Source organism: Mobula birostris, chromosome 27, assembly GCF_030028105.1.
Source record: "Mobula birostris isolate sMobBir1 chromosome 27, sMobBir1.hap1, whole genome shotgun sequence".
Lineage (NCBI taxonomy): Eukaryota > Metazoa > Chordata > Chondrichthyes > Myliobatiformes > Myliobatidae > Mobula > Mobula birostris.
The window spans coordinates 40659496-40681239 of NC_092396.1; the positions used below are offsets into that span (position 1 = coordinate 40659496).

General features: G+C 40.7%; 1 protein-coding gene across 1 annotated transcript in view; it reads left to right on the forward strand.

Moving 5' to 3' along the window:
- srm (spermidine synthase) overlaps nt 1-9494 on the forward strand; it is a 30187-nt gene extending 20693 nt beyond the window's left edge. Inside the window, exons 6-8 of the mRNA XM_072245090.1 lie at nt 2846-2991; nt 5156-5278; nt 5934-9494. Of these exons, the coding sequence (XP_072101191.1) occupies nt 2846-2991; nt 5156-5278; nt 5934-5951 (287 nt within the window). The 3' untranslated portion in view covers nt 5952-9494. The remainder of the gene's footprint in view (nt 1-2845; nt 2992-5155; nt 5279-5933) is intronic.
- Nucleotides 9495-21744: the final 12250 nt, after the last annotated feature.

Consider the following 21744-nt stretch of genomic DNA (forward strand, 5'->3'; position numbering starts at 1 on the left):
GACTGCATCTAGGTTTCTAATTCTACTCTATCTAAGGTCTTGACCATTGCTATCTCTGATGCACAGCCTGCTCCCAATAATTCCAATAGTCCTCTTTACCTTCTATTTTTGACTGGTTGTCAAAATAATGGGTCACAGAAATAGCATTTCTGCCTAGTTGTCTCCCAAGAAGATGACTAAGTAACTGTTTAATTGTAGACAGACACCATTATTTCAGTCAGATTAAAAAAAAGTGTGTGCTGGTATCTTGGTACCAAAATGACAAATTCCCCTTTATCTTCTGACACTAAATCCACTCCCTCTGTGTTATTCTGGCTCTATTGTAATTTCATTTGCTTGAGGGTGTGGGGTGGTAAGTTTTCTAGCAGTTTGGTAAACCCTGAAGCGGTCAATCTATGTTGTTTCAACGTCATTGGCTTGAGGTTATCTGACTGACCTGCGTCAGATTCCCATTGTTTGTAGCTCAGGCCTCTGCCTTCAACTTCGTGCTTTAGGTGACTTCTTTTGTTCTGTTAATTCTAACTGGTTTAATCAACATGAAAATTGCTGAAGGAACTCAGCAGGCCAAGCAGCATCTATGAAAAAGAGTAAACAGTCACATTTTGGGCTGAGACCTGATGAAGGCCTTGTGTCATGTCAAAAGAAATTCAGATTTTAGAAGTTCAGATAAAGGTGCTCAACCTGCTTTTCGATAGGCTTATTGTGCATATAAGTTCTGTGTAATAATCTTGTGGAAATTAGTGCTGAAAAACTGTACTAAAATATCTTTAATATGTTAGTTCAATAAGTACATTTAATATCAGAGAAATGTATACAATATACTGCAGTTCTTTTTCTTCGCAAACATCCATGAAAACAGAGGAGTGCCCCAAAGAATGAATGACAGTTAAACGTTAGAACCCCAAAGCTCCCCCCTCCCGTGCACAAGCAGCAGCAAGGCAATGACCACCCCCTCTGAGCATTCAAGCATGTAGCAAAGCATCACTAAAGACATGGACTTGCAGTAACCCAAAGACTGCTCATTCACCCGGTAATTTGATATACCACAGGCTCTCTCTCTTTCTCTCCCTAATAAGGGAAAAAGTGGTGTCTCCCCTCTCGCTGTGAAATAGGGACAAAACATTATAAATCAGCAAGTTGTTTTAAAAAACAAAGTCTGTTGTGTCCCTTTTTCTGAGCTCTGCGCTCAGAGAGTCCGCTCCAAGGCTCAGGTGTCTGGACAAATAGCCCACGGCAGCTAACCCGCTGCCTCCCATGTTCTGTGTTCTCCCTTGACATGCCAGTCAGGGTCACCGGCCTTGAATCAGCCTGTCTCCAGAGCCACGAAAATATGGTCTGCAAGTCTTCCAGACTGTGTCATTGAGATACCAAAAAGCCGTCGGTCGTGAGGCCCTGTGTGTGGGTCCCCTTCCCGCAAAGAGCCGAAGTCAGAGTGTAACTCCAGGTCAGGGTCTCCAACAGCCCCAGTTAAAGTTCCTGTGTTTAATATCTGAGGGTACTTAACTGCTTTATCTTAGTTTTCTAAGGTCATGAACTAAACCTCCAGTCTGAATAATTTACTGGGGACTTCAACTGGTTAGGGTTGACCATGCATATTGTATCCTAGCTGTCTACATGATACACAAGCCAGGGCAGTAGGGTATAGAGAGCAAGCTGTTGCCTATGCAGGAGGCTACATTTCTCCACACAGTTGATGAATCCAAAGGAACGGCAGAGACTGATTCAATTTGACACCACTGGTACTGCAGGAGTTTCCAGACAGCATTGAACTCAGAGCAGGACTGTCTTGGGGACTCCAGCTCTGTATTTTTCCCTTGTGGTTTACTCCTGAAGCCTTCCCCATGAGTGAGTATAGCGACAAGGCACTGGAGGTTTGAGATCAGAGTTTTCCTTCTAGATGAGCTGCCAACCACCCCTAACAAACCCCATCTACCTGAAGTGACTGGTTTTATGGCACCAGTAACCCACCTTTGCCCCTTCTCCTGTCAGTAGAAATGGTTCGGCCTGGCTTAGTATCTAAGCCACGTGAAGGCCAGGAGCTGGACTTGGATTTCAAAGGCTATTTGAGACGCACACTATTGGGAGAATTTAATAAGTAATGGGAGCTAATCACTACCACCACCCCCAGCTATGAAAACTTGAATGTTAATTCCATATATGTAGTTTTGCATTCCCTCTTCCTAACTCTTTAAAGTCTTCATTGGTGACCCCATAAGCTCTTAAATGGTTGAATAAATAATTCAAGCTTTGTTGTAATATATGTAGCTCTTAATGTTTGCTTTAGCAATGAAGCAAATTTTAATCATCTATTTCATGCCCTGGCCCATAATTTCAAAAGGTTCAAGTTTGATTCTTTTTGGCTTGGCGCCCCATCAATGAAATGCTCCCACAACCAATGAACTCATTTTCAAGAGCTTTTCATCTCATGTTCTTGATTCTTATTGCTTATTTATTTATTTATTTATTTATTTATTATTGTTGTTTCTTTTTGTATTTGCAGTTCGGTGTCTTCTACATGCTGTTTGAACATACTAGTTGGGTGGTGTTTCATTGATTCTGTTATGGTTATTCGAAGACTTTTTGAGTATGCCCTCAGGAAAATGAATCTCTGTTGTATATTGTGACATACATGTACTTTGATAATAAATTTACTTTGAACTTTGTACAATGTTGGTGATTTTTTGCACTTAATGTAATGCTTCCTCATATAAACAATGGCCAGCCGGCACAAGACTACATAAAGGTGTGGGGTAAATTTGGAGAGGAAAGTAATGCAGGTGACAACAGCTTAGTAGTGGAGAAAGCTGAGGTTTTCTGCGTTTTGATGTGATTCTGTCTTTTGTAGGTGAATGTCAGTGGTTGCACCTTAAGCTCATAAAGGAGATGCAGAGGTTCTGCAAGTCTCTGTTTCCAGTGGTTGAATATGCATATAGCACAATACCTACATACCCCAGTGGGCAGATTGGCTTCATGCTGTGCAGTAAAAATCCTGTAAGTCAAATGTTCTTCGGTTTGTTCTGACAAATTTCTATCTGCTATTTGTGAGTGAGCTGTATTTTAACATCATGTGCTGTGTTTGGCATTTGTCATTGAATTGAACAGAGAATGGTCAGTATTTGTTGGGCCAATGATTTCTAATGGGTTTGTTGGCAATGCTGCAATATAAGTGAGCTGGTGCTAAGGCTTATCATGAGGATTAAAAGTAATAGACTGAGGCACTTATGAGAGTACCACAGTCACCTCAATATATTTAGTGTCACTGAGAATATTGATGTACAATAAACATTTAATTGTGCCAACAACACACACAATGCTGGAGGAACTCGGCAGGCTAGGCAACATCTATGGAAAAGAGTACAGTTGACACTCCAGGCCTAAATCCTTCAGAACTGGAGTAAAAAAGATGGGGAGTAGATTTTAAAGGTGCAGGAGCAGAAGAAACACAATGTGATAGGTGAAACTGAGAGGGAACGTGGTGAAGTAAAGAGCTGGGCAGTTGATTGGTGAAGGAGTTACAGGGCTGGAGAAGGGAGAATAAATAGGAGAGGATAGAAGGCAATAGAAGAAAGAAAAGGGTAAGGAACAGTAGAGGGAGGTGATGAGCAAGCACAGAGATGAAGGGATGGGGAATGGTGAGGGGGGTGTGGCGTCATTACTGGAAGTTCGAGAAATTGATGTTTATGTCATCTGGTTGCCCAGACAAAATATAAGGTGGTGTTCCTCCAACCTGAGTGTAGCCACGTCACGAGAGTAGAGGAAGCCATGGATAGACATATCGGAATGGGAAGTGGAATTAAAATGGGTGGCACCTGCGAGATCCCGCTTCGTCTGGCGGATGGAGCATAGGTGCTCTGAGAAGCAGTCTCCCAACCCGTGTTGGGACACCGGACGCCACACCAAGAGCACCGGACATAGTATACCACCGCAACAGACTTGCAGGTGAAGTGTCGCCTCACCTGGAAGGACAGTTTGGGGCCCTGAATGGTAGTGAGGGAGGAGGTGTAAGGGCAGGTGTAGCACTTGTTCCATTTGCAAGGATAAGTGCCAGGAGGGAAATCAGTGGGGAGGGATGAATGGATAAGGGAGTTGTGTAGAGAACGATCCCTACAGAAGGGGGGGGGGGGGAGGTGAAGGTGGAGATGGCAGAAGTTACGGAGGATTGTGTGCTAGATGCAGAGGGTGGTAGGTGAGGACAAGAGGAACCCTATCCCTAGAAGGGTGGTGGGAGGATGGGTTAGGGAAGACGTGTAAAATGGAAGAGATGCGGTTGAGGGCAGCATTGATGGTGGAGGAAGGGAAGTCCCTTTCTTTGAAAAAGGAGGACATCTCCTTTGTCCCCACCAGCCTCCATGTCACACTTGGGCTGGAGGAACAATGTAGTCTCCAACCTGATGACATGAGCATTGATTTCTCGAACTTCTGGTAATTACCCTCCCCAGCCCCCCTTCACCATTCCCCATCCCCATTTGCCTCTCTCACCTTATCGCTTTGCCTGCCCATCGCCTCGCTCTGGTTCTCCTTCCCTTTTCCTTTCTTCCATGGCCTTCTGTCCTCTACTATTATATTTCCCCTTTTGCTGTCCTTAATCTGTCACCAATCAATTTCCCAGCTCTTTTCTTCACCCCTTCCCCTCCTGGTTTTGCCTATCACCTCGTGTCTTTCCTGCCCCCTTGCCCTACCTTTTAAAGCGGCTACTCATATTTTTTTTCTTCAGTTCTGCTGAAGGGTCTCAGCCTGAAACATTTTGACTGTACTCTTCCATAGATGCTGCCTGGCCTGCTGAGTTCCTCCAACATTTTGTATGTGTTGCAGATCAGCATTTGTTAGCGCAGACAAATGTGTAAATATCACAGTGACCATATGAAAATGTGACACTCTCAACACGCTGGAAGATTTAAACTTCTTCAGAGTAGTACTGCTGACTAAATACGTATGTGTGAATTCAACACACTCTTGCTTTGAAGTGGTTTGTTTAAACATTTCAAAGCAAGTTTGAGGTCAAACAGACTGCTGGTTTCAGTGGTGAAAGGTACACCTGTACCTACCAATGTTAAAAAAAACTTGTGTGCTTGTCATTAAAATTAAAGTAAAAGTACTTTACAGAATTTTCATGTTTTTGTTGTAGCATAAACTAATTCATTGGATTATTTCACAGGAGACAAATTTTCGTGAACCAGTACGGCAGCTGTCAGCTGATGAAGTGAATAGGATGCAAATGAAATATTACAATGCAGAAATGCATAGGGCTGCATTTGTTCTTCCAGAGTTTGCCAGAAAGGTAATCCTACTGGGTATTTCTGACAAGTTTGAAGTCTACGATGGTTTTTAGTACTTTTCCCAACAAGGAATTTTAAATGCTTTATGTTTCTACCCCAAACTCCTTATTCTTCTGTCACATTGTTGGCAAAGCTCTAATCACACATACCAATGTGAAATGTTATCCCTGGTCATTCCTCTTGCCTTTGCAATGCAAGCTTTGTATTCCAGTTTGTGATTATCCTTTCCAACTAAAAACTTCCCTTGCTCAGACATTGCTTCTTGTTCTGGTTAATTTAGAAGCTCCCATATCAAAATTTAGAAAGCAAAAATTTCCTGCCTAACTTAATGTTTTCGGTGTTGGGTTTTATTACAACAATTCCTGCCACTCACTTCTGGAAGGCTTTGACATTTCAATATATAAATTCAAATAACACTGCCATGTAGAACCTCTTTTTTCACATTTTAGAAATTGTTTGCCTTCTGTGATTCCTAGTTCAGTCAAAATGGAAATTTATTTCCAGCTGGCACCATTTTCAGATAAGTGAACTTTTGTTATTTCCAGAATATTTCCGAAGTTTCTGAGATTGTAGTCTGTAAATCTTCTGAAATTTGGAAAAGAGATTTTAAAAGTGAATTCTTGCATCAGTATAATTTTTTTTCTGTTCATCTTGCAGGCTCTTAGTGATGCATAAAGATAACTCCACTGCTCACTGTTAATTACTGTCAATACTGGAAAGTGTTTAAAAGTTTATCATCAATTTATAGTGCTGCAGTTACCTACCATACAGCATATTAACCCTTTCCTGTCTTCAGAGAGGGAAAACTATGATTTTTACTGCTTAGGAGGCACGGAAATAGCAACACTTGATAGAAGACTGAACTTCAGTAACTTTTACAAAGGAGAAGACTACCTGCCTTGTGATTTCCAGAACACTGGGTGATTTCTTGAAGATTTGGTCAACTGTACTATGAACCTCCTGAACCTGTTGTCAACTGACTAATCGGTAACCTGGATTTGTACGTGCTTCACATTACAGCAGATTGCTGAAACTTTGGTCTGTGATGGTTCTAGATTGGAAAGGATTAAAATTTTATCAAAAAAAAACTAAATAAAAATCCAACTATCTAATGTTTAGAACTTGGAATTGTGTGAAAACTTTTGGCATTAAGTGTGTGGGAACCGTGAATCATATGAAAATCCTGCTCAATTTTGTCTTAACAGCATGCTTATTCTTTTAAAATATTTTGTCTCTTGTAGGATTCACTACAGTTGTACTGATTTAGCAACAGACATTTGGCTAATTATGGAATGGATTGTCTTGATTTTGACCCTCTTTTTTTAAAATACCCATTTTCTTCCCCTTCACCTTAACCTCTCACTTTATTTTGTCTCTCTTCTCACCCCTTCCTGCCCCACCCAACTGAGCCTTGAATGCATTTAAATTATTGTAAGGTAAATTCAAACTGGCTTTCATTTTTTCCTTGCATGCAAACATTTGTGATGAAGCTCTTCTTTTCCATTCCAGTTAAGCCTATAACTTTGTATGTTATAATGGGATGGATGAAGTTTAATGTATATGCAGGAGCATGTGTTTACTTCATTAGAGGAACTCATCTTTAGACTAATTGAACTTGACAGGGAAATATTAAGATGGCCAGGGAGGTGGTGGTGGAGGAAGACATAATTGATAGCAACTCCAAATAATTCTCTAGGCCCAATACAGTAACTTTGTGGTCAAATTGAAACTTTTCAGAAGGAGCAAGTGAATTTCAGCATTTGATGTGGAAGGCTAAGTACACCTTCTGGTAGTTTAATTTATTGGCCTATCGGCCAAAGTTTCTTAAACATTTAAAATCTTGGACTATTAATTGCACACCCCCATTTAGAGGGGAAATCCCCAGGGAATTATTATTAAAATGATTGTTTATTCAATGTTCACTTAACAGCTGCTATTTTACCAGGGCTCTTCTAATTATTTTAAAGTGGGATAAATATCTTTAGACCTCATTATCCCACAATATAATTTGAAAGCAATTTGTTTTCTAAATGGAGACCTGCTGGTTTGGGCTCCTCCTCTGTATTTGACCATTTTGATCTCACTAAAGAGAACATCCTTCATAATGTCAATAAGTGCCCTGGGGTCAGCACCTTCAGACTAGCATGGAAAAACTGCTCTCCTATCTGAGAAGCACTCAATAACTTATCTAAGTTCAGAAGAAATGGGTCAGGTCTCATTAAGTACAATCTCGATTGCTTCAAGTAGAGCTGATGTTTTTCTATATTATGGTTTATGGAAGTTCCAACTTCCCTTGGTCTCCATTCAGGTGGTGATGTATATTAGGTAATTATGTGTAATAGGCAATAATGCTTTATTTAAAAAAAAATAATTTTTCTACCTCTCCAAAAAAAACTTGATTTGGCCCAAGCACCATGTGTTGTTCATAATTTTGATATTTCTTTAAAGGCAGATTATTGTGTGCTAATTATCAGACCAATTAATGAAAACTGGAATGTGACCTCAAAATCTAGGAGACAAATTCTGAAGTGCACCGATTTTTAATTTATTTAAGACCTTTGTTTAAAGTATCTTTAATCTGGTTACTATTACATAGAAAATAATCCTGTCACGAAAAAGACTTGAATATTTTAGAATTTAATACTATAAGAAGGGGGGGGGGCTTTTCTCTATTCAGACACTCAGTCTATCTGATATTTTAAATCAAACTAATGTTTAAACTTGGAAAAACCAATCCATGCTTTTTATTCTGTTTACATTTCCACAATCAAATATTGTACGTACTTTGAAGTTTTATGCACCAGCTTGTATATATATATATCTGAAATCTACAGTCATTAATATATATTTGAAATAAAGCAATACTGATCCATGGTGAATCCCATGATGTGTCCCTCAGAGTCAAACAATATTTCCCCACTACTATTTACTCTGTTTTGGTCAATTTTCCATCCACACTCTTTCAGCCTTCTATTTCATTGTGATAGCAAGTCTTGTGTGGCACTTTATTGAATAACGTTTGCAAGTTCATGCTGCACTTCAACCAGGTTTCCCTTATCCATTCTGTACTCCATCAAAACATTCTGCAGTTGTCTTACAATTCTTTAAAGAATTTCCCCAAATTATTTATGTATTTTCAGAGTGCTCCAAAAATTGATGGTTAATGTAAGACCATCTCTCATTGAAGAAATTGCTTAACTGAATGGAATACAATGGCTGTAGCTTCAGTTTCAAGAAATGGCGGAGAGAACTGGCTTTTGTTTTTTAAAATAGGTTTGAGTATTGAGGTTTCTTTGTAGCACTTACTATTTATGGACTCTAGTAAGTTTGATTTTAGGTGCCTATAATTCTGTAAGACAGCAATTGTGCAGGTCTTGTTGCTGATGGCTTATACTAATGAACACAAGCTTGCACATCCTGTTAGAAATAGTTGCTTGGAAACCATACAGTTGGTCAAAAATACCACAATGAATGAGACTTGGAATGCACTAGGGTCAATTTCAAAGAAACTTCTTTGCATCTACCTGTATATCTTGTCCAGGGATGCGTAATGCTGACGTCACATGTCTGAAGTAGGATAGATGTCTTAATACCCAAGCACCCTTCCATCACCTTGAACGCAATTACCTTAAAAGAACCTATATGGAGTTTGAACTATTGCAACACTGTATGTAGTGCATAATCTCTGATCAGTAATAGCGTACTTGAATGCCCCTTAGGTCAGTAAATATTTTAATTGGACTGAAAATTGTAAGTTTCTAACTCAGTGGAAAATGATGAAAGTATGGGCATTTCTAAAAAGCTGACTTTATTGTAACGTAGGACTTGAGTATAAACTGGTTAATAATACCAAATACTGTTCATGATTCTTTGATCAAAATTTATTATCTGTTTGGTACTTAATGTATGACAGTGCCTTGCTTAATATTATTCACTGCTGTAGTTTTCATTGCCTTTAATTTTTTTCCCTGTTCCACCTAGTTGATGATAGTTCTTCTTCATAGGTCTTGAAATGTAATTAAAATGACAGCTGTTATTTTTTCCTTCAGAGTCTTGGGGTAATGCTGGGAGGAGTCCTGTGAATGTGAAAATGTTATGAAAATGAATATGAATCAGTCTATGCATGTTGAGGGGGAAAGTGTCAGTAACATTTCACTGAAGTCTCTGGAATCTCATCTGTTTCATTACAGTCTCCAATAAAATGTTCCTCTTAAACAATTCACTGTCAGATCTTCATTCTGAGAGATTTTCCTATTTCAATTATTGCATTGGCTCCAGTGACCTTCCGTATGCTGTGGTTGTGCAAGTAATTATGTAGAAAGAGAGCCTGCATCAAGGAGTGTGATTTCTCAAAGGGATTTTTGTTATGTTTGTTGAATACTGTTTCACTAGCTTCTTGTGAGCAATATTAATTGATTTATACATTTAATACAACTAATTACTACAATTTAATATAATACATTTCTAAAATGTACAATTAATTGATTTATACATTTAATACAATTAATACATTTCTAAAATGTACAATTAATTGTATTGGATTTTCAATTTGAATGGCTTTTTGTTTGGCTCGTTCATTTTGTGAGTTAACAACAAAGCCTCAGTCCCATTACCCATACGTGAACATTGACTTCATCTCCAATGAGTTGAAAGCTAGAGGGCAAATTGTCTTAGCAGCATAAACTAAATGCAGGAGGAACTCAGCAGGCCCAGCAGCATCTATGGAAAAGAGTACAGTCGACGTTTCGGGCCAAAACCCTTCAGCAGGACTCAGTGAAGGGTCTCGGCCTGAAAGGTCAATTGTATGCTTTTTCATAGATGCTGCTCGGCCCGCTGAGTTCCTCCAGCATGTTGTGTGTGTTGCTTGGATTTCCAGCATCCACAGATTTTCTCTTGTTTATGGGTAAATTGTCTTTGCCCCTTTATAACAATCAGAAAACAATGAAACAAAACAGCTTTATAATTAACTACATCAAGCCCATAAGACATAGGAGCAGAGTTAGGCTATTTGGCCCATTGAATGTGTTCCTTCATTCCATCTTGGCTGATTTTGTTCACTCAACCTCATTCCCCTGCCTTCTCCCTGTAACCCTTGATGCCCTTACTAATCAAAAACCTATCAACCCCTCTTTAAATATACCCAATCACTGGGTCTCCACAGCCATCTAGCAATGAATTCCACAGAACCCCGCTGTAAATATACCCAATCACTGGGTCTCCACAGCCATCTAGCAATGAATTCCACAGATTCACCATCCTCGTTAAAATTCCTCAATTCTGCTCTAAAGGAACATCCTTCTATTCTAAGGCTGTGCCCTGTGCTGCTAGGTTTCCCAGCTATAGGAATCATCCATCTAGGACTTTAAATATTTGGTAGATTTCAGCAAGATCCACTCATCCATGTTCTAAGTACAGGCCCAGGGCCATCAAATGCTCCTAATATGTTAACTGTTAACAGGATTATTCTTGTAAACCTCTTCTGGACCGTATCCTAGACAAGGGGCCCAAAGCTGCTCTCAGTACACCAGGTGTCATCTAACCAATGCCTCGTCAAACCTGAGCATTGCATCCTTGCTTTCATATTTTAGTCTACTCAAATTGAATGCTAATATTGCATTTGTCTTCCTTATCATTGACTCAACCTGCAAGCTAGCTTTTGGAGAACCTTGCACAAGAATGCCTACATCCCTTTGGTCCTGTTATTTCTAAATTTGCTCCCCATTTAGAAAATAGTGTACACCTTTATTCCTTCTACTCTTCCGTACACTGTGTTCCATCTGCCACTTTGCCCATTCTCCTAATCTATCCAAGTCCTTATGCAGACTCCCTGCTTCCTCAACACCACCTGCCTGTCCACCCATCTCTCTATTGTTTGTAAACATGACCACGAAGCCATTATATGTCATAATTTGGATGACAGATTAAAGTGAAAAGGAGGGGTCCCATAACTGACTCTGCGAAACAGCACTAGTACCAGCAGCCAACAAGGAAAGGCCCCTTTTATTCCCAATCTTTGCCTCCTGCCAGGCAGCCAATCGTTAATCTGTGCTAGTATATTACCTAAAGAAGCATGGACACCTGTGTGCGGCACCTTTTCCAAGTCCTTTTTAGAATCCAAGCAAATAACATCCATTGACTTCTTTGTCTCTCCTACCTGTTATTTCATCAAAAAATTCCAACAGATTTGTCAGGCAAGATGTCTCTTTAAGGAAACTATGCTGACTTTGGCTTATTTTATCAGGTGCCTCCAAGTACTCAGAAACCTCATCCTTTATAATGGACTCCAATATCTTATCAACTACTGAAGCCAGGCTAATTGCCTATAATTTCCTATCTTTTGCCTCCTTAAAAAATGGAGTGACACTTGCGATTTTCCAGTCCTCCAGACCATTCCAAAATCTAGTGTTTCTTGATAGATCACTACTTAATGCATCCACAATCTCTTCAGCTCCCTCTTTCAGAAACCCTGGGGAGTAGTCCATCTCATCTTGGTGACTTGACTACCTTCAGACCTTACAGTTTCTGTCACCCTTTTCCTTATTAATAACAACTACAGTACTATCACTCCTGCCCCCGGAAACTTGAATTTCTGGCGTACTGCTAGTGTCTTCTACATTGGAGACTGACACATTACTTATTAAGTTCATATGCCATTTTTGTCACCCATTACTACTACAGCATCATTTTCTAGAAGTCTGATATCCTCTCTCACCTCTCTTTTACACTATATATCTGGGGGAAAAGCTTTTGGTATCCTCTTTTATATTATTAGTTAGCTTACATTCATTTTGTCATTTTTTAAAATTGCCTTCTATGGTTTTTAAAAGGTTCCTAATCCTCTAGCTTTTCCTCTTTTGCTTTTATGCTGCCTTTGACTTGCTTTCTTAGCCACATTCCACCTGAAAATGTTCTTGCTATCATATCTTATCAAATTCTGGTTTTATGTTGTGCCACAATGGAATGTTTGATATTTATTCAAATGTTTGGTGTATACAGTAATCTGACTGCACTCTTAAGACCAAATGATATAGGAGCAAAATTAGGCAAACAATGCAGTTGTTCATGGAGAATAAAACATCAAATTCCACTTATTTTTCTCATTTAGCAACACCTTTTGATTTTTACTCCTTTCACTATTTGATAAGGTATCCCTTTTGAGCTTGTGACTGATTCTTCCGAGTTTCAAAATTTTTGACAATGATTTCTACCTTTTTTGACTGTATTAAGTTTAAAAAGTGAATGTTTATCCTGTGTTTTAAGACATCTGAAAACATTTTCATCCTCAATCAGTAGACTCCGGACTGCAGGCTCGGGCCATGGCTGCAGTTTCCCTTTAAGGAAATGTAGAAAGCATGCTGGGCTGCACGTAAGATTGATTCACAGGGCCCTAAGGCTCCCACTCCCTACGGTCCTATTGGCTAATATACAGAAAATAAAACTGAAGACTTCAGAGCAGGATTGCAGTACCAGACATCAGGGACCACTGTGTACTTTGCTTCTCAGAAACATGGCTAGCCCCCAGCATTCCTAAGGGCTTCACCTTCCACCATATGGACAGGACATTTAAAGGTAGCAGGGCAGAATTTGCCTTATGGTTAACTCTTCGTGGTATAGAGACATGGTGGTTATTCCTCAGTTATACTCACCTGACCTGGAATATCTAGTGATCAAGAGTCCATTTTATCTGCCGAGGGAGTTTTCCGCAATCATCCTGATATCAGTGTACCTTCCACCCCGGTAAATGTCAGGTAGGTACTGGAAGAGCTGACCACTGCAATCAACAGACATGAAATGGCGCACCCTGGTGCTTCCTGTATCATTGTGGGGAAATACAACCAGCCCAGCTTGAGTAAGTCTTGACTACCCACCAAGTTATCACCTGTGAATTCAAAGGAGCCAACACATTTGGAAATTGTTACACCACTGTCAGGAACGCTTACTGTGCCATCTCATACCTGCACTTTGGCAAGTCTAATCATCTGGCTGTAATACTGTTGCCAGTGTATATGCAGTGATTGAGAACAGCAGCACCAGTGGTGAAAACTGCAAATGTATGGTCAAAGGAGTCAGGGGGAGCTTATAGGTCTGCTTCAAATCAGTAGACTGGATAGTATTCAGGGATTCATCTTCAAATCCGAATGAATATGACACAGTTACCGACTTCACAAAAAGCATGTCTCTTTGAAAACATACTGGCCATACCCAAGCCAAAAGCTATGGAGGAGTCACTGCACAGAATTTAGTAAAGCTTCAGAGAATTGTAAACTCAATCAGCTCCATCAAGGGCACTAAACTTCCCAATAAAGAGGACATCTCCAGAAGACGATGTCTCAAAAGGCAGCATCCGTCATTAAGAATGTCTGTTACTCTAGACATGCTCTCTCTTTATTATTACCATCAGGGAAGAAGTACAAGAGCCTGAACACACACTCAACAATTTAGGAACAGTGTCTATGCTCGTGCCGTCAGATCTCTAAACAGATAATGAACCCATGAACGTCACCTTACTACTTTTGTTCTATTTTTTCCATTTCCTGTTTAATTTTTTATTGTTTCTTACTGTAATTTAAGTATTGTACTGCAATGTGCAAAACAACAAATTTCACAAAGTCAGTGATATTAAATCTGATTCTGAAGAAGAAAAATGCAAATACAAGTCAACCTGTAAATTAGATTGAAAATGGAATGAGTGCTATGGGATCTATTTACAATTTAACTCCATACTTCAGATTAGAGATCATTTCTGTGTGCTGTTCATATTACCATGACTATTCTCATTATCAGATGAGCAGCTATTTTATTACGAGCTTTTCAAATCAGCGATAGACCTGTTATCCCTTTAAAATTTATTTTTTCGATTAAGATAATGATGAATTGATCTTATCCTGATTTCTTATAGCTTTCCACTCTCCCAAAGATTCAAATATACTCAGATCAGAGGTGAATTTTAATGATTCTCTCCTTCCCGCTCTCTGGGGTAGGAAAATGCAATGACTTGGGACTTGAGCGCTCTCTGAAATGGTGACTTCTTTCTCTGATGTTTATTTTTATTTATTTATTGAGATGCACCACAGAATAGGCTTGTCTGGCCCTACGAACTACACTGCCCAGCATCCCCCCGATTTAAGCCTAGCCTAATCATGGGACAAATTACAATGAACAATTAACCTACCAACCCATGTGTCTTGGGCTGTGGAGGTGGGGGGCGGTGGAGAAGAGAACTGGAACAGTCAGAGGGAGCCCACACAGTCATGGGGAGAATGTACAAACTCCTTACAGGGAGTGGCGGGAATCGAACCTGGGTCGCCTGTACTGTAAAGCGTTGTGCTAACCGTTACTCTACTGTGCCACCCTATATCCACCACCACCACCACCCCTCCAAATTAGAATCAGAGCAAAAGTTAAGATCCAGAAAACTATTTTGTCCAATAGGTATGGCAGCTTTCCAGCCTTGTCCCCTTTCTTTACCATGTGATTCGATGGCTCTTCAGGTTCACGTGCAGGCATTGTCAAATGTGGTGAGTGTTGTGCCATTATTAGCTTTTTAATACTAAATTCAGACTTGCCACCTGTGAGCATGCAATTTCTAATACTACCAATTGCTGTAAATCAATTCTTTTTTGCCCCTTGAATAAGGGCATTGTGCCCTTCCTCTTTCCACCTTATCCAGGCGGCTGATGGACCTTTTTCGTCTTCTTCAAAGTGTATCAGTAGTCAGTGACTTCTCAAGTTGTGATAAAACTTTTAAGTTCTGCAGTATTGATCTCGAAAAGAAGCCACTTTAAAAAAATGAAATTGCCAAATCAACATCTTGCATGCAGATAATCTTTTTGCCATTGCAGTGCATTTGTACAATCCTTCACATCACAATTTAATGAAAATTACTTTGCACATTCTGAAAGTTATAGATGATAGTCTATTTTCTTTGCAGTGTTAGCACCATTTGGTTCATTGCAACCACAGTGATGTAGTTTGATGACTTCTTCAACATTAAATATGTTAGTGTGAGGTACTAGGTTTGGATATATCAGAATAATGAGGAAAGATTTACTGAGTGAGGTACCTGCAATCTTAGAATCAGGAAAAGGCGAGATTAGGCGGATAAATTGATGCTGATGAATGTGTTTGACCTACCGAGCACCCTCAACATAGCCCAAATAGCATCGACAGCTCCAGTGAGCTGGGACTGGAGCCAAGATGATTATTATAAGCCAAATGCCAGCAAATTCCCATGCGCGGGTTGGAATAGAGCCAGTGAAGATAGAATGGGAACTTCATGAACCCTATGAGGGACATTCCAAAAAAGTTGCAGCACAAACAACCATCGGAAGCTTGCTTCTGGAATGGATACAGAGAGATCGCAAACACCAACTCACTCATATTGTCGGTAAAGCCTGGTTCACAATCGGGTTTATAATCACTGCCTTATGCCATGTGAAATTTTCTGTAAAATTAAAATTAATATAATCTATCAAATAAAACAAATGGTGGTAACAGGGAATAAAGAGATGTTGGGATTTACAGGAGATTCTGACAGCATGAAATTGCCATAAGGTTTTACTTCAAGAGGAGGAGCAAAGCTTATTCTGAAAGTATGAAGTAATTTTCATTAGGTAAAGCAATGTTGAACAGCATATGCTAGAACACTATTTCAATATAAGACATGGTTCAGTTTAGTTCATGACTGCCTTTGTGTGCAGTATACCATTTTATCTGATAACCTGAATAGTGAATACTATTAATTCATTTACTAAGAGAACAAATTGCAATTTGATTGTTATAAGTAATTGTTTCACATCACTTTAGCAATGGTCAGACCACATCCATGGAGAGGGAAACATTGAGAAAGCAAAGGTTTAAAATTGTAGAGAATTTTTTGCGGGGATAGCGGGAACAGGACTAGTGTCTGATATAGTGCACAGCCTAACATTAATCATCAACAGAGTGGCCACCTTGTGTAAGCTGTAGAGTCATAGAAAGCTACAACACGAAGCAGGTCCTTCAGCTCATCTAGTCCACACTGAACTATTTCAACTGCCTAATTCCATCAACATGCACCCAGACCATATCCTTCCCCTCCATGTAACTATCCAAACTTTTCTTAACCATTGAAATTGAAATTGCACCCCATCATTTGCACTAGCAGCTAGTTTCAAATGCTAACCACCCTCTGAGTAAGGAGTTTCCCCTCATGTTCCCCTTAAATATTTCACTTTTCACCCTTGACCCATGACCTCTGGTTATTGTCTCACCCGACCTCAATGAAAAAGCCTGCTTGCATCTACCCTATCCATACCTCTCATTGTTTGGTATGCCTCTATCAAATGAATCTTTCCTCATAACTCAGGTTCTCCAGTCCCAGAACATGCTTGTAAATTTTCTCTGTACTCTTTCAATCTTATTTACATCTATCCTGTAGGTAGGTGACCAAGATTGCAGAGAATACGCCAGATTGGGCCTCCCAATGTCTTGTACAACTTCAACATAACATCCCAACTCTTGTACTCAATACTTTTATCTATGAAGACCAAAGTGTCAAATATAAAATATAACATGACTAGAATATAAAAGCAAGGATGTAATGTTGAGACTTTATAAAGCACTGGTGTGACCTTATTTGGAGTACTGTGAGCAGTTTTGGGCCTCAGCTTAGAAAGGATATGTTGAAACTGGAGAGGGTTCAAATGAGGTTCACGAAAATGATTCTAGGATTAAACAGCTTGTCATATGAAGACCGTTTGATGGCTCTGGGCCTGTATTCAACGGAATTCAGAAGAAGGAGTGGGGACCCCGTTGAACCCTACTGAATGGTGAAAGGCCCTGATAGAGTCGACATGGAGAGGATGTTTCCTCTGCTGGGAGTCTAAGACCAGGGGACACAGCCTCAGAATCAAATGGCATTCTTTTAGAACAGAGATGAGGAGGAATTTCTTTAGCCAGCATGTCGTGAATCTGTGGGATATATTGCCGCAGGCAGCTGTGGAGGTGTATAGGTAAATGTGTGGGTATAAAAAATGGATATGGCAAGGATTAACAATTAGGAATTTGTGGGTCTGTCCTGTTTTGAAGGTCTACCTGTATGTTGGGCAAATTGACCCTTGATACTAGATAAAGGAAAAACAATATATAACTCTGGTCTACCAGATAACATGCCTGAGAGCAACTAAAAGTGCTGATTTCTGTAAAAGTAATTAATCACCTTGTCTCTAAAGAATGTTTTTTATATTGTTTGGTTGTAGACTTGATAGGATGTATTGCCCCTGGGGAGGCAAAGGCCAATTGTTAAAGGTCACCCGACCGAGAGGTTAGGGTCATGTAAACGTTGGATTGGATGCCTAGTCCCTTCCAGCTGGACTGGGGGAGGTGGCAATAGTGCTATAAAGGTGGGCAAGTTCTTTCTTGGGCAGACCATTGGCCTGGGTCCCACCTTCAGGCCGAGCAACTGAACCGGCACCAAGGCCCTCCACCCTAGCCAGTCCACGGTCGCTCGCAGACTTCAGGGACCATGCAGACGTTGCTGAGTATACTCGGCGGTGTAGACTACTAGGGGTTGCTTAAGTTAGCCCTACCTATTTGTGGTGTAGGTAGTGTACAATATAAAGCATTTCTCACAACTCTCTTTAAGCTTTAAGTTCCTCGGGGTCAATATCACAAATGACCTGACTTGGTCCAACCAAGCAGAGTTCACTGCCAAGAAGGCCCACCAGCGCATTTACTTCCTGAGAAAACTAAAGAAATTTGGCCTGTCCCCTAAAACCCTCACTAATATTTATAGATGCACCGTAGAAAGCATTCTTCTAGGGTGCATCACAACCTGATATGGAAGTTGTCCTGTCCAAGACCGGAAGAAGCTGCAAAAGATCGTGAACACAGCACAGCACATCACACAAACCAATCTTCCGTCCTTGGACTCACTTTACACCGCACGCTGTCGGAGCAGTGTTGCCAGGATAATCAAGGACACGACCCACCCACCCAACACACTTTTCGTCCCTCTTCCCTCCGGGAGAAGGCTCAGGAGCTTGAAGACTCATACAGCCAGATTTGGGAACGGCTTCTTTCTAACTGTGATAAGACTGCTGAATGGATCCTGACCCGGATCTGGGCCGGACCCTCCAAATATCCGGACCTGCATCTCGGTTTTTTTGCACTACCTTATTTTCCATTTTTCTATTTTCTATTTATGATTTATAATTTCAATTTTTAATATTTACTATCAATTTGTAATGCAGGGAGTGGGAAGCGCTGAATCAAATATCACTGTGATGATTGTATGTTCTACTATCAATTGTTTGGCGACAATAAAGTATTTTCTTCTCTGTATTAACAATAAAATGGGTCTCGGAGGAACCATTGAGTCTGGGTCCATTTGTTCAAGCAAAACCAAATATTTGCAGCACCCACCCGTCACGGTTATTCTTATTGGGTATCAGTTTTGTGCAACAGGAGGCCAAGTCAACAGGTATATTTAAGGCAGAGGTTGATAGATTCTTGATTGGTCAGGGTGTGAAGGAATATGGGGGTTGAGAGGAAAATTGGATCAGCCAGGATGAAGTGGTGGAACAGACTCAATAGGCCAAATGGCCTAATTCTGCTCCTATACCTTATGGTCTTATGAAATGGAGTCTGACATCGGCTCACACCCTGTCCTGCAGCCTCCTTTCCACCAGGTTCACTCACGCTGCCACTGTCTCCCGGAATCCTTTCAGAGACTGCAGACCACTCCACTGAAACACCCAAACTACCTCCAAATAGTAAATCACAGGCTCCACTAGTTCCAGAATCACATTCAAGGTAAAAAAAAACACAGATGTAAAAGACATAAAAGAAATTAAATATATGGTTTCTTGGTCTATACAGAAGATGTCTACCCTGGGAGTGAACGCAGGTGCCTTCTTGTCCGGATGTAGATCCCAGATCCCTTTGTTCTATAACACTCCTCAGTGCCCTACTGCTCACTGTGTAAGACCTACCCCAGTTGGTTCCACCAAAATGCAACAACTCACACTTGTCTGTATTAAGTTCCATCTGCCATTTTTGCAGCTGATCCAGAACCCGCTGCAAATGTTGATAGTCTACCTTGCTATGCACTACACCCCAAATCACAGTGTTTTCTGCAAATTTGCTGATCCAGTTTATCACATTATCATCCAGATCACCGATATAGATGACAAACACCAAAGAACCCAGCAATGATCTCTGCACACTCCATGAGTCATAGGCTTCCAGTCAGGGAGGCAACCATATATTGCCAACTGCCTTTGCCCACAGTGCCAATATCTAATCCAATTTATTACATCATCTTGAATGCAAAGTGTCTGCACCTCTTGTCCAGCCTCCCATTGGCACCTTGTCAAATGCCTAGCTGAAGTCCACGTAGACAATATCCACCGCCTTTCCTTCAACTTTCTTGGTAACTTCCTCGGAAAACTGAGACACAACCTAGCATGCACAAAGCCATTCTGACTATCCCTAATCAGTCCCTGTCTATCCAAAATACTCATACATCCAGTCCCTTAGAGCACCTTCCAATAACTTTCTTACTACGGATGTCAGGCTCAGCAGCCTATTCTGGCTTATTTATAAACCTTTCTTAAACTGTGGAACAACATTAGCTGTCCTCCAATCTTCTGGTACTTCACCTGTTGCTGAGGATAATTTAAATATCTCTAATAGGGACCCTGCAGTTTCTGCACTTACCTCTCAAAAGGTTCAAGGGAACACCTTGTCAGGCCCTAAGGATCTCTCCACCCCAATATGCCACAAGACTGTAAACTCCTTCTCCTTTGTAAACTGTGTAGGGTCCAGGACACTTGCTGTGTCTGTTCCCCCCCAAAAAAATCAATTTAAGACCACCCCCATCTCTTTCAGCTCCACACAAAGATTACTATTCTAATATTCCAGAGGATCAATTTGTCCCTTGCAATTCTTTTGCTCTTATCGTCCGTAGAAGCCGTTGGGATTCTCATTCACCTTGTCTGCTAGGGCAACCTCATGCCTTCTTTAGCCCTCCTGATTTCTTAAATGTTCTCTAGCTGTATTTATAATCCTCAAGTACCTCATTTGTTCCTGCCTGCCCGTACCCGCTGAAATTTCTCTCCTTCTCGCCTTCTCTCTTTTTCCATTCCCCATTGTGGCTCCCCACTCACTGTCCATCTCCATTTGGTGTCCCTCCTTCCCTTTCTCCCATGGTCCACTGTCCTACCCTATCAGATTTCTTCTTCTTCAGCCCCTTATCTTTTCCATCTATCACCTCCTATCTTCTCACGTCATTTCCTTTCATCCCCTTTACCAGGGACTCAATATCTCTTGAAAACTACCCTTGCCTTTTATTTCTGATGTACACATATAAGCCTTGTACTCTCAAAATTTCACATTTGTACAAGATTTGTACAAGATAATAAGAGGAATAGATAGAGTGGATAGCCAGCGCCTCTTCCCCAGGGCATCACTGCTCAGTACAAGAGGACATGGCTTTAAGGTAAGGGGTGGAAAGTTCAAGGGGGATATTAGAGGAAGGTTTTTTACTCAGAGAGTGGTTGGTGCGTGGAATGCACTGCCTGAGTCAGTGGTGGAAGCAGATACACTAGTGAAGTTTAAGAGACTACTGGACAGGTATATGGAGGAATTTAAGTTGGGGGCTTATATGGGAGGCAGGGTTTGAGGGTCGGCACAACATTGTGGGCTGAAGGGCCTGTACTGTGCTGTACTATTCTATGTTCTATGTTCTATTTGAAGGCCCCCACTTACCGAAGTTTGTGTAGGGGTACACTTTGCCAGAAAACAGCCTGTTCCAATTCACACTTACAGGTCCTTTCTGATACCATTTCCCTTTTGGAATATCAGCCTGAGGACCAGATCTACCTTTTCCCATAATTACCTTGAAACTAGATGCAAAGTGTACCCCTCCACAAACTTCTGTCCCAATCCCTAATAGGAGGTCAAATTTTGTACACTCTCTCATTGGGAATTCTACACAAGGGTTGATTGATAAGTTCGTGCCCTCAGGTAGAATGAGTCAATTTTACAAAACCTGGCACATTTATTTTTCGACATACTCCCCTCCTACATGTACACACTTAGTCCAGCGGTGACTGATAAGTTCGTGGCCTACGGCAGAAGGAGATGAGTTATTAACTTCAAACTTACTGCATTATCACTCAAAGAGTTGAACTGCACGTGCATGGAACGAGAGTGTCTTGGACCTCCAGCCAGTCCACAGCAGGGGTGATTGATAAGTTCGTGGCCTAAGGGAGAAGGAGATGAGTTATACAGCTCTCATTACATGTTCGTGCACTTCAACTCTTTAAGTGAAAGTGCAGAAAGTTTGAAGTTTCTCCTCATCTCTTTCTACTTTGGGCCACAAACTTATGAATCACCCCTGCTGTGGACCACTGCTGGAGGTCCAAGATGCCAACTTCTACAAAGAAAGGATCCGTATGCTCCACGACCCCTGGATTAAGTGTGT